General features: G+C 35.2%; 4 protein-coding genes across 6 annotated transcripts; 2 read left to right on the forward strand and 2 right to left on the reverse strand.

Annotated features, from left to right (window-relative positions):
• Positions 1 to 427: 427 nt before the first annotated feature.
• On the forward strand, positions 428 to 5,091 carry Adss (adenylosuccinate synthetase). The gene is made up of 6 exons (XM_071711293.1): positions 428 to 835; positions 2,017 to 2,119; positions 2,516 to 2,879; positions 2,954 to 3,346; positions 4,377 to 4,633; positions 4,715 to 5,091. The coding sequence occupies exons 1-6, from the start codon at positions 641 to 643 to the stop codon at positions 4,762 to 4,764; spliced, it is 1,362 nt and encodes a 453-aa protein (XP_071567394.1). The 5' UTR covers positions 428 to 640; the 3' UTR covers positions 4,765 to 5,091.
• A 141-nt stretch (positions 5,092 to 5,232) lies between these two features.
• On the forward strand, positions 5,233 to 15,483 carry Arv1 (ACAT-related protein required for viability 1). 3 transcript variants are annotated; one of them, XM_071711297.1, is made up of 4 exons: positions 5,233 to 5,780; positions 14,288 to 14,394; positions 14,456 to 14,975; positions 15,116 to 15,483. In XM_071711297.1, the coding sequence occupies exons 2-4, from the start codon at positions 14,311 to 14,313 to the stop codon at positions 15,238 to 15,240; spliced, it is 729 nt and encodes a 242-aa protein (XP_071567398.1). In that variant the 5' UTR covers positions 5,233 to 5,780; positions 14,288 to 14,310; the 3' UTR covers positions 15,241 to 15,483. The 3 variants fall into 3 exon arrangements, with proteins under 3 accessions (XP_071567398.1, XP_071567397.1, XP_071567399.1); XM_071711296.1 differs by lacking the exon at positions 5,233 to 5,780 and adding an exon at positions 7,755 to 7,890; XM_071711298.1 differs by lacking the exon at positions 5,233 to 5,780 and adding an exon at positions 7,755 to 7,872.
• On the reverse strand, positions 6,916 to 11,069 carry LOC139775367 (aldo-keto reductase family 1 member A1-A). The gene is made up of 4 exons (XM_071711300.1): positions 10,954 to 11,069; positions 10,036 to 10,203; positions 7,541 to 7,894; positions 6,916 to 7,434 (listed from the first exon to the last, which is right to left on the reverse strand). The coding sequence occupies exons 1-4, from the start codon at positions 11,023 to 11,025 to the stop codon at positions 7,060 to 7,062; spliced, it is 969 nt and encodes a 322-aa protein (XP_071567401.1). The 5' UTR covers positions 11,026 to 11,069; the 3' UTR covers positions 6,916 to 7,059.
• On the reverse strand, positions 15,002 to 18,821 carry Wdr37 (WD repeat domain 37). The gene is made up of 6 exons (XM_071711292.1): positions 18,369 to 18,821; positions 17,601 to 18,017; positions 17,391 to 17,516; positions 16,104 to 16,866; positions 15,741 to 15,987; positions 15,002 to 15,400 (listed from the first exon to the last, which is right to left on the reverse strand). The coding sequence occupies exons 2-6, from the start codon at positions 17,875 to 17,877 to the stop codon at positions 15,278 to 15,280; spliced, it is 1,536 nt and encodes a 511-aa protein (XP_071567393.1). The 5' UTR covers positions 17,878 to 18,017; positions 18,369 to 18,821; the 3' UTR covers positions 15,002 to 15,277.
• Positions 18,822 to 19,061: the final 240 nt, after the last annotated feature.

Raw genomic sequence — 19,061 nt, forward strand, 5'->3', positions numbered from 1 at the left:
GACATACGATCCGCATGAAAAGCGCAATAACGTCGAGGTCGAGGTCGTCAAGGCTGAACCGCGCGGTTGCGTTTTCTTATGACGCATTTTTTTTTTGTTGGCGCAGGTTCTTACGAGAAGATAATTTTTAATTTTCTCGTTCCTGGTGGGAAGCAGAGAAGCGATGTCTGTTGTCGATCTCGAGGTCTCACCGTCTCACCGATCGAATCGACGCACATGACAGCCCATAACGGCGCACGACGCGGTCAGCGAGGGATGGAAATTGGAAACCAGTCTTAAGCCGGATATAGGTTAGGTTCCGCAGAGTCAGCGCGGCGGCGTGGCGTGGCGGAGACGAGAGAAGGGCGAATCCGCCGAATAGACGGAGCCGCGGGAGGGGTGGACGAGGGGAGTGGAGGGGAAGTGCGCGATCAAAAGCGGCGGTGGCGGCGACTCTTCGCCCACGATCGGCACGATCGTCTCGACTGATTTCCGCCGTGTCCGGTGTCAGCTGTTCCCTTATTGGCGAGAGAAGGCAGGATCCCGTTTGCCGAACGGCAACGCGCCTCCCGACGTTTCTCGCGAATTATCGGCGGACGTGCGATTCGACGATCAGTGACCGTTCGTGTGCGTGCACCCGCGTCTGAGAACATCCGAAAATATGGAGCAGCAATCGCAGGCGAATGGAAACGGCGCCCCGGTCTCGCCGAGGAAGAAACAACGGACGTCCGTGACCGGCGGCTCCGGCTCCATATCGAAGGTCATGGTGGTCCTCGGCGCGCAATGGGGCGACGAGGGCAAGGGAAAGGTCGTGGACATGCTGGCGATGGACGCTGACGTCGTTTGCAGGTGTCAGGTACTGTTTCCACATGAATTCCATGTCGCGTTTCGGACCCGCCGCGATCTCCACCGGGGGAGAAGAGTCTTCCCTTCCGCGGAATGCGAACGATGGCATGCGACGGAGATTGAATGCGGCCCTTTAAAGAGACCGATATTCCCCGGGCCCTTTCGCGTTGACGATTGATCGTGGGGCGGGAGGGGGAGTGAGGACTAGGTTAGTTCGGACACGCGATTCTTTAGAAATATTTCCCTGAAAGTAATACTTGGCATCCGTTGCCCGTCGGATGACGAGCGAGCGCTCGCTCTCGTCACCCGGCGATACGGAAAACTCGGGAGTTTTCCGTCCCATTCTTCCTGCAATTTTATTTTTAGCCGCAACCGTCGGCGCGTGTCACCTGACCTGGTGCTGGTGCGCGAGTATCACAAACATATAACCTGACGTTCTGATATTACATAATTAGCGACCGTAAACGAAATGTATTTCCGAACGAGGGAGAACCGACGAAATTATCGTCTTCGCTATCTTTATTTATGATTAAAAAAAAAACGACAAATTACTCTATGGCCTCCATATTCCGAACGCACGTTTATCGATGAATACGCGCATTTATCGATAAAGGAGCGTTCAGAATATGGGCCTATTATCTCTGTAATTTTTATATCTTTCGCATGTCATAAGAGAACATGGAGCTTTTTATATCTTTCTCAAGGACGGTCTACTCTACGCAATTAACGACGGAATCGATGTTCTGAATAATTAATCTTGTTATGCTAATATAAGGCAATCAAAATTGTGTAATATCAGCGTATTATGCATATTTGCATTCATATCTCTACGGCAGGAATAGTATCAGCTAGAACAGATGTATATCGAGAAGAAATATTGCGGTTTGAATGAATGTACTCTGTTTTCTAGTTTAATGAATTTTAAATATTTCTATAATACATATTCAATTATGAGACTACTCATATAAACATTTTTTTCTTTTCCGCCCTCTTTTTGTCGTTTATTTCTAATAGGATAAACGTTTCTAATGTACTCGTACATCCGCATTTTAATGCCATTGTTTATGTTGATGGCAAAGCCTTCGTTCACTTTTGATTTGCAATTCAATAAATCGGGTCGCAACGCGATATTTCCCGTCATAAATAATGGCGAGTGGCCCTAGTTCTTCAAGTATTAATGTAATTTCGCAGGGAGGAAATAATGCAGGGCATACTGTAGTTGTAGAAGGTGCCGAATTCGACTTTCACCTTCTGCCTAGTGGAATAATCAATCCCAGATGCAAATCCGTAATAGGTAATGACTTCAAATCAACCAGTAAAATAAATCGAGCTATAGATATTCTGGTTTGTGAGAAAAGTAACAATGTCTCTGTGATGATTTTAATGATTAACGTAAGATGAAAGAATGTAGAATAATTGCTTCATGAAGACAAATGAGACGCTAAGATCATGGATATATGAAACAGACAATTCCAGAATATTCCACTTGTATTCCTCATGTAGGTTATTCTCTATATCTCTTGGCATATAGATATTAAATTGTTGATGATATAAACCTGAATAAGTCTCTTTTAAATATTGAGAATTTTATACACATATATATATATATATATATATATATATATATATATATATATATAGATATATAAATAATCCACTATTATTCATTCAGACTCTCTTTTGTTTACAGGCAATGGAGTAGTGATTCATTTACCCGGTCTGTTTGAAGAATTGGAAAAGAATGAATCTAAGGGACTCAAGGACTGGGAGGACAGGCTTATAATATCAGATCGAGCACATATAGTGTTTGATTTTCACCAACAGGTCGATGGATTGCAAGAACTGGAAAAAGGCACGCAGTCATTGGGGACTACGAAGAAAGGTATAGGGCCAACGTATTCGAGCAAGGCTAATAGAAATGGACTCAGGATTGGAGATCTTCTCGGAGACTTTGACAAGTTCTCCCAAAAATTTAATACCTTGGTTACATCGTACCAGAAAATGTTTCCTGCTCTGCACGTCGACGTTAAGGTTGAATTGGAGCGTTACAAAATGTACGTATAATGGTCGTTTTCCAATCGAATCGTATCGTCCAAGCGTTTACAATACACGGATTTTTTCACTACAGATATTCCGATCGTATAAGGCCGTACGTGAAAGAAACGGTACAATATTTGCACCAGGCTTTAAAGGATGGCAAGAAGGTTTTGGTGGAAGGCGCCAATGCAGCGATGTTGGACATTGATTTTGGAACTTATCCGTATGTGACAAGCTCGAATTGCAGTATAGGTGGAGTATTGACAGGCCTCGGCTTACCTCCTAGCACAATCGGCGAGATAATCGGTGTCGTGAAAGCTTATACTACCAGAGTTGGCGACGGACCCTTTCCTACGGAACTTTTAGATTCTACGGGAGAACTGTTGCAAAAAAGAGGCCACGAGATCGGTGTAACCACAAAGCGAAAGAGACGCTGCGGATGGCTCGATTTACCGTTGCTGAAATTTACGACTTTAGTTAATGGGTGTGTAAAATTTCTCATTAAAAAAATGTATTTTAATAGCTGCTCGATATAAATTGTATACATATATCATAATATGTCGCTTTTACCGTAAGCTATATATAGTTCAAAAAAGCCAAATTTTAGGAGTGTGTAGTACTCATGAAAACAAAGCAAAAAGTCTTAATAAGCATTACTCCAAAAACCATTTATTTCCGAGTTATAAAGCATTCGATGTATTCTCCGTTTATTTCACAAGTATGCATTGTATAACGTATTTACATGCGACTGCTTGTATACTCGGCTCGAGCTTCTAAAGTTGATGAATGATGAATATTGTCGGCGTGTTTGTTAACAATTTTCAATTTTCTGTGTTGGTTCATCTACGAATAGCCCTCTATTATCATTGTACATCAATTATCATTGTTTTGTTGAGCTTTGAAACGATTAATTGTTGACAGTGGTCTAAGAAATGATTGAAGAGCATGGTGTACGCCACATTGGATGAATTGATACAGAACGTTGAAAACGCTTGTCAACAAATATGAAATAAACCTGATATCTTTGAACGTGTTCGATTCCTCAATGAGAAAGCATGCCGAATTATGTGTTGAAATGAACGGAGGACACATCAAACATCTGCTGTAGACATAGAGATATAAGAATAGAGTGCGCAAGCGAGCTGAAAAAGCGATATAGGAATAGAAAGAGAAAGCTGTCTTTTCGCGATAGGAATAGAAAGAAAAAGCTGCAGTATGGGCCCTTCTGTCTGTGTCTGACAGAAGGGGCCCATACTGCAGCGTTCTTTTTCTATTCTTATATCGCAGCCTCTTACGTGCTAGCATATGACTCGCGCACTCTAGTCTTATATCTCTATGGCTGTAGATTAAATTTATTCTTTATTTATTACAGCAGAAAATAACTCGGAAATAAATAGTTTTTGGAGTAATGCTTATTAAGACTTTTCGGTTCGTTTTTACGAGTACTACACACTCCTAAAATTTGGTACGATCTTTTTTGAACACTCTGTATACATCGTTGTTTCTTATTCTAGATACACCTCTATATGCTTAACAAAGCTTGATATCTTGGATACGTTACCGGAGATAAAAATATGCGTTGGATATCGGTTAAATGGGAAGGACATAGATTATTTTCCAGGCAGTACTTGGGAATTAGCAAAAATCGAACCGGTGTATAAAACGGTCGAGGGTTGGCAATCCACTATCGAGGGTGTGCGTTCCCTAGATAAATTGCCGCCTAATGCACACAAGTACATACAAATTATAGAGGAATACTTAGATATTCCAGGTATGTAGATGTTTTTTTAATTTATAATATGCATTTAAATCTGCGAGAGAATTCGATATAGAATATCTTATTTGGTTACAGTCAAATGGATCGGCGTAGGAGCGGGACGGGAAAGCGTAATCGCCCTCTGACGACACACGATCTACATAATGTTACTTAAACGCACGGCATTAAATGTATTATTAATTTTAATTCTATCTGTAACGTTTGCAATGCAAAGCTGATGAGCGCACATGCGGCATATTATAATACTAAGTTTTCAGCGAATGTAGTATTAATCTTGAATCTGAGCAATGTGTAATTATAACAGCAATGTGAATGATTAGTCATTTTGTAGTCGATATCTAACAACAAATGAGCCGAAGATTATTTAAAAAAATGTTCGTTATATCGTCCATTTATTTTAAATGGATATTCTGTTTTATCAAAGATATATTAAAGTATTTTTGTTTCACCAATTTTATTACATTTCGAATTATTTCTAGCTGTTGTATAAGACGACTTGTCAAGTGTTGAATTTAACAATGTGTTGCCATAATCTTGTCATGAAAGTTAAAATGTGCAAAGAAAAAAATATATACTGACATATTAAAAATAACTATAAATTCCTTTTCTAAAGATTAAAAAAAATCTGATATTGGCTCGCGCATGCGCGCACTGCCACTACGATCTAACCTCATCTAACCTATAATTGACACAGCATGACACAGTGCATAGTGTGTCAAACGTGGACCTTCCTAAAAGAAATAGGCAAATTGATATAGTAGTACATTTTGTTTTGCATCGTGTAAAAATTAACGATTACGCTGCTAGTTCCTATGTATGTAAATGGATAAAAGAAAGATACAAAGAAAATAAGAATTTCCTCCTAAATGGAAAAATAAAATAAAAGTGTCAAAAAACCTAAAACACATATTTGACGGCACGGTATTTATACCTAATAAAAAAAGTGCGTCAAATTGTATAAAGGTCTTGTTCAAGAGTCTTTTGCGTCAAATAATCTAAAAGCAGGATTGAAGGCCCTTCATTTCACAGCCAGTTGGAGTAACCAAAAAAACTACATCAAACAGTTCTAATAAGGTTGACAATATTCCCACAGGAGCAAAAAAACCGAAAAAAGACCTGATGTCACATAAATAAAAAATCTGTAAGTTTACATTCTATATTCTATAAATTGACGTACGCTTTGTATATACAATATGATAACAATTTGTAAAATACAGGTAAAATACAACTATGACAATTAATAGTTTGAGGCATTGCGATATATTTCTCACTGATGTTTCGTACATTTATGCGGAGACAATCTTGTCGAATTTAACACTAACATTTAGAAAAAAATGTTCAGATTTAGATATTTTTATTTAACGCTAAATTTCCTGTAAAAAAATATAATCATTGTTTTTATTTGAATACTCGTGCGCTATGTTTACTTAGAATTCGTCACGTAAGTATGCGAAATGTGTGTGTGCGTGTGCGCGTGTGTGAAATGTGTTCCGCTTCACTCCGTTTCGATGAATTGTGCATATTTATCCAAATTGTGAACGTTAAATACAATCGATGTCTCCGATCCATTTCAATATAATAAAAGTAAAAAGGAAGAAAAAAATTTAATATAACAAAAAGTGAAGAGAAACGGCGGTCACGAAACGAACGAAAATGGCTTGAAATAATTGAGGTGAAAGTAGGTTACGTGAAAGCACCTTACATTTTCAGGTATAAGGGCCGATATCACAGTCTCCGATTAACGTGATCCTCCGATTAAACTCACTCTCCATCTCTTTCTAACTGTCCCCCTAGAAAGAGACGAAGAGTGAGTTTAATCGGAGGATCACGTTAATCGGAGACTGTGATATCGGCCCTAACTCTTAAAATGCCTTGACATCTTTATACCTAATCGCTTGTATATTGCATAGAAAATTTTATGCGACGATATAAATGAAAATTTATTAGCATTATATATGTATAAGTTTAACTTTTAGTAGAAAAAAACTTTATGACAAGAAACTTTATACATGGCAAAAGGATCTTTATAGAAATTGATTTAATTCGTCTAATTGTATTGGTTTTATTATCTATAAAATGATTTGTTTGACAATCCAGTAAGAATTACAGCAGTAAGAGCGAGACATATATCCTTGAGCCCAATAAGGTATTAGAAATTCACATAAAGATAGCAGCAGTTATAATTAATTATTTACTAGATTAGAATAAATAAAGTTTTACATAAAAAAATTACAATATTTAAATAGCCATGTAACGTAAGAAACAAAATGTGGCAATTACAACAAACTTCGATTATTTATTGGATTTTGATAGTTTTACATGGAATAACAATCTTTAAACTGTTATATAATACAAATAACAACAACGAGAGATAAAAATGAATAGACGTAGCATAGAAGAGATAAAATCAAAACGTAATCTTAGAAAGGAAATTCCGGGTGCTTTGAGACACCCTTAAAAAAACTGAAATCGCATATACGTGCGGATTCTCCCATGTTAAGAGCATTTAACTTGTCGACATCTTTAGCTTCGAGTTCCCAATCGAATAATTCAATGTTCTCTTTAATTCTTGACGGACTGGTGCTTTTCGGTATGGCTGCTATACCTTTTTGAATGATACATTTCAGTAATATTTGAGCGGGAGTCTTTTCGTATTTTTCTGCAATTTCTAACACAGTAAGATTTTGCAATAAGTTTGGCACAGCGTCTCCCTTTCCGATTTTTTCGACAAATCCACGTGAACCCAAAGGAGAGTACGCCGTTACGCTGATGTCGTTATTTTGACAAAACTTCACCTGACACAAAAGAATATCAACATATGTATACTTTCAGTTTTATAAAGCGATATGTATCTAGAGTCTAGACATGAACGAAGGGGACATTTGTAAAGTAAAAATTTACCAATTCCTTCTGCTGAAAATACACATGCAATTCAATCTGTAAATTTGAAACGGGCAATTTGGCGTTATTCAAAATCCTTTGTATTTGGGCAATGTTGAAGTTAGACAATCCAATCGCTTTTGTACGTCCCTCCAACACTTGCTTCTCCATTACCGGCCAAATCTGCAAATGATCCGTACTTGGATCAATTTTGATTTCTCCTTTCTCATTAAAGGGATGTAACACTTCTCCAGCATCTTCGAAAGCAAATGGAGTATGCACCAAATATAAATCGAGATAACTCAATTGCAAGTTAGAAAGTGATCTCTTGAGCCACTTTTCTATGTCTCCAGGTCGGTTACCACTCGCAGGTACCTAGATATTAAGCATAATATAAATATGAACATGCAAAACGAATGATATATATTGTTATCTCAATAGAAATTTCCCCCTAAAGCTTTTAAAGAAAGTTTAAAAAAGTAGAAATTTGCACATTGCTTCCTCATAGTCTTTAAGTGTGCAAGTAGAACGTGCACATTGCTTCTTCATAGTTTTTAAGTGGGCAAGTAGAAACTTGCACATTGCTTCCTCATAGTTTTTAAGTGTGCAAATTATAAATTTGAACATTACTTCCTCACAATTTTCAAGTATGCAAATTATAAATTTGCACGTTGCTTAATCAACATCTTATTTCGCTCATAAAGCTTTCTCTTATGAGAAAGCCTATTTTTTAATGCATAATTATTAGTAGATATTTATTAATTTGGCTTCCTCATAGAGGAAGCTTTATGAGCGAAATAAAATGTTGATTAAGCAACGTGCAAATTTATAATTTGCATACTTGAAAATTGTGAGGAAGTAATGTTCAAATTTATAATTTGCACACTTAAAAACTATGAGGAAGCAATGTGCAAGTTTCTACTTGTCCACTTAAAAACTATGAGAAAGCAATGTGCAAGTTTCTACTTGCACACTTAAAGACTATGAGGAAGCAATGTGCAAGTTTCTACACGGAGAGAATTTTCTCTTAAAATTTACTCTGAAATCATGGTAGTTGTGGGACAACATGTACCACCAAGAATTTTATGCGAGCTATTCTGATTAATATCCACCATAATAAAAAATATTAATATCTATTACATTAAAATATAAAATGTTTGATTAATTTTACTAAAATATATCTAGGAAATTTCAATAATTTTTCAAAATTTACCAATCTGCTTGGTAATTTTTACCACGTTGTTTGTAAAATATCTTTTGTATATTTTAAAAATTCCTTGGTTGCCAAGTTGTCCCAAGTTTGTAGTGAATTTAAGGGTAAAATATAACAAAAAATTCTGTCCGTGTACTTGCACACTTTTTTTTTATTATGATAAGCTTTACTGCGACTAATATCTGTTATACTATTACAAAAATCAATTAAATAATTAATGTTTTTACTAAAGTGATCCCTACTAATTGCAGATATTTCTTAATTTTTCCATTTTGTTCTATTTTTTTATTTATACATTAATTTTTTATTTCTACTTTAAAATAATTTTTTAAATACCTATATAAAAATTATTGGCAATTTTTCTAATTCTATTATATTCTTCAGTCTTTTCTACCCCTATTTCATATATAATTCTTTAAAATTTGGTTCATTAGTTCTTGACCTATAACCGTTTGAAGTTATGAAGAATCCGTACATAGGAAGCAAAATGATCATGCCCCGATCTTGGCTTAATTGTCTGGATCATGCCCCGATCTTGACTTAATTGTTTGGATCATACCGATCTTAGATCATGATCCGATCTAGACAATTAAGACAAGAATATAATAAAACTATAAATTGCCCGATATTTCAAAATTTGCCACACATATTTCTAAAAAAATTGTGGACCTTTGATCGCGTATAAAAATGGATCTAATCAACCAAATCTTAAAGAATTATATTTGAAATAGGGGTAGAAAAAACTGAAGAATACAATAGAATTAGAAATAGATCGATATCTCAAATATTGAGAAAGCTACAGCGTAAAACACACTTTTCTAAAAAATGAAAATCCCCTTAAAATCTATACTGGTCGACGGATTTTAAGAAAATTAGAGGAGAACATACTTTCTATGATACTCTATTTGTGTGTAAAATTTAACCCGGTATCTAAAAAATTGTAGAAGTGTACAAAAAAATCCGTACACACACACACACACACACACACACACACATATACTTCCGTACACACACACATACATCACAAAGCTTCCTCTATGAAGCAAAAGTTGCAAGTTATAGAGCATGGCCTTAGAAACAATTTGTACGTTTTAATGTGGATCAGATATATATATGAATAATAACGAACGGAGATAAGCTCGAATTATCATTAAAATATGTATAATGTGCTGTATAGTAGCTCATGCAGTTGAGTGTATGCTAATATACGCACAAGATGTTTTTCGATTTATTATTATTATTACATATATACATATTAGTATTCATATTGTGCTTAAAATAAATATGGAAATTCGAGTGTTACCTTAGTCACGATAAACAAGTCAGATCGTTTGATTCTACCAGAATCCAACCATGTTTTCAAGACTTTACCAATAATTCGTTCGTTTTCATATACCGTAGCTGTATCTATGTGCCTATACCCTGCTTTTAAAGCTGCATTCAGAGCTGCTTCTAGTTCCTCCCCGCTTGCCTGTATTGTAAACATATACCTTTTTAATATATACTAGAACACTACAAGCGCGCGCTACGCGCGCGCCATTTAGCAAAAAGTTTTTCGAAATTGACAGCCACAGAAGCGACAATGGTGAAACACGCCGCGATGAAAAATTCGAGACAACCAATCAGCATCGCGGAAAAGGCCTCAATTCTTCGATACAAATGAAATTCACTCAGTTAACATGCCATTTTTAGAAAGGAATTTATATTTATTATATGTAATAAATGCATATCAAATGTGTTTGTGTGTGTGTATGTGCGTGGAATAGTAAGAATCGGTGTTTAAAATGGGTATAATTTTTGACAAAGATATACGATAATATGTACATATATGAATGAATTTACATATGATAATTAGCGTATATGAGCAATTGTGCACGGGCTTATACGTACGTGTTATATGTACGGCATTTATATACAATGTCATGATGCAAAATTCATTAAATGGAAATGTAGTGCTTGTTTTAAAACGTTTCACCTTTTATTAAACCGCTCAAACACAGTTATTTTAACAGACGTTTTAAACACATTTATTATAGATTTTAAAATATTTCCCGAGGTTTCCTGGGTAAATGACCATTATTTCCTTCTTATTTCAACCTCAAATAAGATGGAAAAAAAATGTTTCATAGGTTTCCCATCGGGGCACAAAACGGGCACTTTTACACTCCCTCCTTTCACCTGGAGTTTTTATGTAATACAAGCTGGTTCTTTATAAACTTACGTTCCAAGTTCCAAATCCCAAAATAGGCATTAATTGCCCTGTTGGCAGAGATATACTTGAATCTTGTACCATATTCGATGTGCCTTCTAACAATGTAGAAATTCGACTGTATGTTTTAAAATGGCATGTGACCTTATTTATGATACCCCACCATTCTTTTCCATGTTCCCCACTACCTTTTTCTTCTCACTTACCTGTTATCAACAACTTTGCAGACTTCTATATAGAGGGTCTATACTACTGTCGAGTGACTTACGAGTAGAATTCTAAGAAAATTCTGTGACCTAAAAATGTCTAAAAATCTGAAACTTTGTAGATATAAGATATGTATGAACCTAATCACATAATATTTTTCGGTTGATAAACGGGTCTAAGGATGAAAATACCCCTTCAGAATAATGACTTTTTATATTTTTGTTAATATCTTAGAAACTGTAAGATATATATATAAAAAAATATTAAATATAAAAGAGAGGAGTTTATGATTTTTTTATGGTCTATAACAATATAAAAAATTTACAAAATTTTTTTAACGTTTCCCCCGCCATATCTTTAATCTATGAAATTTTTATTGGTCAATAATAATCAAATATAAAATGTCTCATAAGCCTTCTATATCAATTAAAGTATTAGAGATTATAATTTTTTAAAACGTAAAAATAATTCTTAATGTCCGAAAACATATTGAAGTATTCTAAAAATACAACAAGCAATTCGACGTAAAAATAAGTAGTGTTAACATTTATTTTTGATGTACAATACCTATAAATAATATAATATAAAGTAATGCGAAATTAGCACATGATTTCCATAGCGCGCAAATGTTTATCTTTTCGAGCATGACGGAACTATGACAAAACTGATTAAGGAAATGATGGGAGAAACAATAAAAAAAATGTTTCTTAAATCTTTTGTTATCATATTGTAGGCTAAGAAAAAACTATAAACTGTTGTATTTAATATTTTTGCAACATCTCTTACAGTTTCTGAGATATTAATAAAAATATATGTCAGGTTTTCTTTGAAGGAATATTTTCATCCTTAGAACCGTCAGTCAAAACAGAAAACTGCTACGTAATTAAGTTCACTTGTACTTTATTCCGTAAAGTTCCAGTTTATCTGCAAAATTTCAGATTTTTAATAATTTTTAGGATTCCGAATCTCCCTTGTCAGATATGATTGGTGCAAATAAATTGCCCTTGGAAAGACAAGAAGTTATAGGCATACCTACACAGGATAAAAAATAAGAATGTAGAGGATAAAAACAGAAAAGTTCAAAATTTTAGGAGTATCTATATAGTATATATTCATAAAGAAAAATAGAAAGTACGCTCTTCTCCTCTCTCTCTCTCTCTCTCTCTCTCTCTCTCTCTCTCTCTCTCTCTCTCTCTCTCTCTCTCTCTCTCTCTCTCTCTCCCTCTCCCTCTCCCTCTCTCTCTCTCTCTCGGGCGGATAGAGAGAGCACTGTATATATTTAGTTGTCGACTTTAAAAAAGTTTAGTCTTAAGTTCTTATGCTATAATTCTTGCGATTTGTTCCCTGTTTGAGAATTTATTAATTGGTTTATATCCATTGCTTCTTCGTGGCATCCTTTGGGGAGGACGAGTAGCTTGCTTTAATCTTGTATTTTGTTTTTTCATTTCTATGCCTGCTTCGTCCTTCGCCGAAGGTGTATCACCCGCTTTCTATTAATCTTACTAGTAATCGGTATTGATCTTGCCATGTAGCATCCTTTGCGGAGACGTGAGCTGTATCTGTCAATCTTTTCTCTGTATTTTCATTTTTTATTTTCCACTTATCCTCTTATGCTTACGCCGCGTCCTTCGCCAGGGGAGTGTTACCTGCTCGCCTTATTTCTATTTTTATTTACTGCCGAATGCATGTCGACAGCAGCTATATAGTACTTCATATATCTGTTTATATTTTGTTTGTAAATTTATTTGTTAATTCATGATTTGCCTAAAGTCTATTGACTATGGCATAATAAAAATCAATCAATCAATCAATCAATCACTCTCTTTCGAAGTCTTTTATAACATCCTATATATATCTATATAACTATTTTTCTGCTATTTAATTAATATTATATGTTAGAAGGTAATTTTTAAATATTAAATATTTAAATGCTTAAATACGAAGCCAGAAGAAAAACAGTAGTCATATCAAATCTACTTCAACATTCAACATCCCATATATTATAGAATCCCAGGTAGCAAGACTCGTCATTTTGACGTCAATTGACGTCAAAAGTCTGTCATTTTGACGTCATTTGACGTCAAAATGACGAGTGCTTGCTACCTGGGATGATTGTATTCATATTATAGAAAAGCTTATATTAATATTTCATAATATTTAATAAACAAAAAATTGTGATGATTTGCTATGTCTATTAATAACATTCAATATAAATCTAAATATCTGATATGATATTTGTCTAACAATGAGATATAGTTATTACTTATCTATCTCCACTTTCTACTTATCAATTTTTCTATCAAATTTATAGATGTTACTGATGTTAGTAATCCAGTAGCGGGATTATGTAACTCCTTAAACGACAGTTTCGGTATCGTTGCGGAGGTATTATACATATATGGTAAAAAAGCTGCGCAACGATACCGAAACTGTCGTTAAGGAGTTACAGAATCCCGCCTCAGGTAATCTATGTGTAGAAGCCTGTAACACTATTTAATAGTACTAAGTATTCTTATATTCCTGTAATCACTTAACCGACCAATTTAAGGCTAACTCTTCCTTTGCGAATGTAATTTTTTTTCGTCAATAGGCACATTGAATGCGAGTGATGTAATATTTCTACTAAATTCGGAGAATTTGTGTTGTAAATGTTAACAAAATTAAAATTAAATAAAATTAATAAAATTAAATAAAGGATTTCGAAGAAATTTATCTCTTGACAGACATGAGAAATCGTTAGAGAGAGTTTATCTCTGAGTCAATATTTGCTGAACCTCGATATGCAGAAAGTACGAGAAATTGTCGATATAATGAAAGGCAGATCCCAAGTTTCTCTTTATACGTTATATATCTGTATTATACATTATATATATTTATATAATGCAGAGTACATATTTTGTTAGCCCCTAAATGCCAAGTTTCTCACATATGTTTCGTGCAGTTTAATTTTAATCCTCTTAGATTGCATGGAAATGTGTCTAAACAGTATAATAAGAGATAATAAGCGTTCCAACATACGCGTATAAATGACTATCTTTGCTTATTTTTAAAACTGTTAGTGTCATTTCTATAAATTCATATACATAAATATTAAAAATATATATTATTACTAATTATTCATCACTGATTATTATTTCAGATAATAATTGACTGCATCTATAAATGTATATTTGCATAAATTGTGGAGCTGAATGCAAAGAGCTTTTTAGGAGATACTGTCCCAGTGTCCTTAAAATTTTAAAATGTGTAAGTAAAACGTAAAACTATGTGCTTATATTATGCATTGCTTAATTTTGCATTATTTTAGGAGAAATGTGGAGTGTTAGCTGACAAATATATCGAATATGATCCTGTTATAGTTTTTGTAGACTTGATTCTGATAGAAAAATCAGCTTACAGACATCTTTTGTATAACAGTAATTTTAAATCATATTGGAAGCTAGGTATAATATTATGGCTAACCGAATCGTTCAGGGCTTGGTCTTTCTGTGACATAAACGAGACAGAATTCACTGCATCAGAAGTGGATTTAGTTCGTGATGATGCATTACAAGATCATTGCAATTTTTACAATTTGCTGATACACACAGCACTCGCCTTTGCAGCATTTATTTGTACAGTTATTATAGTGACTGAATTAAAATGGTTTATCATTGGTAAAAAACCATACAAATATAGCATAAAAGATTTAAGTCGCGCTCTAATTGTCGGAGGCTGTGGTAAATTATTGGGATTTCTGGGAATAGTGTGGCGGCACATAGCCTCGGGTCCGTATTACCTTCTTATTCAAGGTTACACCATTTTATGTCTCTTAACTGCATACTCAGGTAAGAATCCATTTAACAACGTATACTTACATAAGACATTTATAGTTTTATTGCAACTTCAAAATTCACATTCTATTTATAATTTATCTTTGATCAATTACTTAATAATACATACATTTTGGTATTTTTTTCTATCGCAGTTGTCTGCAAGAGTGGAAGGGGAGGATCTTTAATTGGATTAATTGCTGGATTTTTACTGTATGGCTACATATGTACTTCCATTTCTAGATTGCACCTAAATATTCCCAATATCACACTAACATGACATAAAATACCTGATAAAACCACACAGTTTTTGATGTTTAAGCATCTTTAACGGGAAGAACACTCCAACCTAATACTAGTCTATCAAAACCACAAGAAAATAAATTACACACACTGTTATCTTCCAACCAAGCGACAGAACACACCATTCTACGATGGCCCTGCAAATGTAATTGTTATTTTTTAATAAGATATACTTGTAATATATGTACATATATATAAAATTAAAGAATTTTGAGTATTATATTTGCATATTGATATAATGTGAAATAGCAAAATATATTTGAAGTTTATTACATTTTATAATAGTGTTTAAATATCTAAGATTATTTATAATAACTGCATGACTTTTTCTAGTCCCAGCAGTTTTAAAGTCTCCTTTTACTTGTTATTAGTGTTATTACAGATAATATGTATTAATAAAACGTTATATTACTAATTTAGTTGTTTAATTAAAAAGAGAAATTTCCATAATAATCTTAATATGTAATGTTTTCTCACCTGTCTACTGGTTCTAGGTAACCTTGCCAAACGTTGACCACTTAGATCAAATAAACGTATTTGTCTATTGTCATGTGGTATTGCCACTATCCCGGTACTAGAAACTGATAGTCTATTAGCAGCACTATCCCCACGTATTGTTGCTAACGGACTACGTATGTTACGCAATTCCCATACTTTTACACTTCTGTCATCTGAGCCAGATACAATTTTATCTTCCCTTGTAAAGACTGCAGACGTTACCGTTCTGTGAGAGACATGCTAGGTATTAATGTTATACATTTAATGTTATATGAAGAATAGATAGATACTGAATATTAATTAGAAAAAAACTACTGCTATTGCTAATCTCAGTACACGTACTCTGTATGACCTTGAAATACCGAAACCGAGTGTATTGGTTCTCTAAAGTCCCATAATCGGAATGTATTGTCTCTGCTGGACGTGACGCATAATTTTTGCGTATGATGCGTCGACACGTGAGTCAATTCTTGATCGTGTCCACATAACGTGTGTATAATTTCTCCGGTTTCCGTGTCATACAAGTTTGCTGTTCTATCCCAAGAAGCTGTGACTAACTGTTCAGCACCAGAAAGCCAATCTGCAGCCATTACAACGTTTGTATGACCCAAAAGTTCGCGTATCGGCGTCCTTAGAGTCGGGGGGTCATCTTGCTCATCATTATTACTGATTAGATTATTAGCGGTAGATCGTTCAGAACCGGCTACTGGAATTTCTTCTAATGACGTTACTCTTTTCGGCATATCCCAATCGACGGCTGCCTGCCACACGTGAGCGGAACAGTCGCCACTCGCTGATAAAGCCAATTCTCTATTTGGATGAAATCGAACCGAGTTCACGGATCCATTGTGACCGATATATTGTAATAGACATCGGCTGTTATCTGTTGTCCATATACGCGCTGTATGATCGGCAGAAGCAGTTGCTATAATGGGTTGACCTGATCTGCCTACGGATACCTCCCACACACCATCTCGATGACCTACGTACTCTCTTTGCATAGTGCAAGTCATAGACGGAGTTTTAAAGCTCGATACTATTTTACTTGTCTGTGCTTTTAACTTGTGAGAAGTTTTAATCTTTTGCGCCGAGTTTGCACCCATTGCTAAAAACATAAAGAAGATTATTACAATCCAAGGGAACTAAATAATAACATAATAGTGTTATTATTAAATTTAAAAAAATGATTACCATATACTAGCTATTTTATTTTTTTTTTGTATCATTCTTATAAAATCTCCTGGAATAGATAGATGGATAGAGGGAAAATATAAATGTCATAAAATTATATAATAGATATTATAAACAGGGATATTATATACAAGGGTATGTATAAGCTATATATATACAAAGCACTTAAAAAGAAGTTTGAGAATTTAGAGAAGTTGAATACTTACGGAACTGAATAAAAAATACATAGAAGTTGACTTTATCAGAAATAAAAATAATTTAGGAAAATAATTTCTAATATATAGTTTAATCAATATTATTATGTGACTATTATATATTTATAATAGTCCTCTAAAAGTATAGTACTCTGAACTATTTTTTTTTAACTCCTTATATAATACACAAATTAAAATGCATTTCTATATGTAACATCGACATTAATATTAAAATCAGTCTTACATTTTTGCTTGGACAGATTTTTCGTTTCTGGATAATCCGTAAGATCTGCAGGAGGTAAACTGCGCTCGCCCGATCCATAACACTCTCTCTCGAGTCTGTCATTTAGGATGTCAATCTTCTCCTGCACTATAATGAGAAACGCAACAGCTTCAATATGTATATCAAATCATGGTGAAATAAATAAAACAGAAAATAAATAGAGATATTTACACCCAAGATTTTCCGTGTATAACATTTCAAATTCTTTTTCGATTTGCTGAAAGAGATCATACAAACGGCATCGCAGGGCCGGTGGAATAGGGCTGTCCTCTAACTCGGAACGGAAGGTGACATAGTGCAATGCGGTGGGTTGCAGTGGGGTCGAACCACTCTGACTCTGTTGCGATTGTAGTTCTGTGTCAGTACTGCTTTGCACACGAGGTATAGAGATCCTCTTAGCCTTGCCACTGGATTTACTTCCAGCTGTGGCTGGTGGTTCGCCGGGCATGACTCGTCACTTAACAAAAATGACATAAACAACAGACGAGTATGTCCCAGTGATTTGTCTCCACAGCATATATCGCCAATCACTCCGACTTTAGCGCAGGATTTCGGCCTGCATTATTGATCACGCATATCGTACACAACCTATCAACAGAATATATCAATTAGAAGCATGATCAATAAATGTCGGATAATATTCTCGGCCCTCCGTTAAATCGGGTGCCGCCGATCGCGAAACACAACAGACGTAAACGTCGGACCTTTGATATAAGAGGGCGCAAATGGAAAAACGCGATGTCAGACAGCTGTGAAAAAAATGTGGCGGTACATTTAAAAACACCTTGCATGAATTCGAGGCCGATGATCTATGGGTGACAGACATTAAAAATGTGATCGGGCCACGTAAAACAATGGAATACCAGGTTCGTCTTGTCAAAGATCATTAAAGGTTTCTCGCGATTGATCGTCGTTAGACTGACAAACATGTTTCCGTACCATTTTGCAAATGCGATCTCTGACGCTGATCCTCTCTCACGTCGCGCTTCTCCGAGCGATACCATCACGTTGACTGCTTCCGAGATCAAATCGCGCTGGTCCTCAGAAAAAGGGCAATAAGAATGTATCTTCGATGACACACGAAGCTGTCGGTTTACTCCTTCGAGGTCGGAGACAGCGTAGTTACTGCTAATTACTTCAGACCAGACGAGATAATTAAGAAGCTCGAGTGGCACGTAACTTATTTACGGTTTCGCCACTGATTGTCGCGTCTTTATAACGCCAGCGACGTTATCGAATGAAATTTTGCGTTCGCAGCGTTACATTTAATTCTCAATACTTCACGGCACGTCTTCCTTCTCCTCATCGATACCGAACACCATGTTTATTGCGTTCTACCACAGTATATACTGTGGTTCTACACTGTTCTACACGCGCGGGAGACGCGCAGAACCGTTATGACGAAGCGGACAGATTGACAGTCGTAGACATAACGCCTGCGCACAATAGAGAGCACATATAGATAATTTAATTTATACAAGTATCCAAATTTATACATTTAATTTAGACAAGTATTGGAAACAAAGATGATTTTACCGATCGCTTAATAAGTTGGTTAAACGATTATGCTTTTTCTGACATTTGGTGCGCCCAGAAAGACGATTTTTAAAGATTTTTGGGCTTCGGGCATAT

Source organism: Temnothorax nylanderi, unplaced genomic scaffold (assembly GCF_030848795.1).
Source record: "Temnothorax nylanderi isolate EJ_2023f unplaced genomic scaffold, tnyl_v1.0 TNYL_tig0097_pilon, whole genome shotgun sequence".
Taxonomy (NCBI): domain Eukaryota; kingdom Metazoa; phylum Arthropoda; class Insecta; order Hymenoptera; family Formicidae; genus Temnothorax; species Temnothorax nylanderi.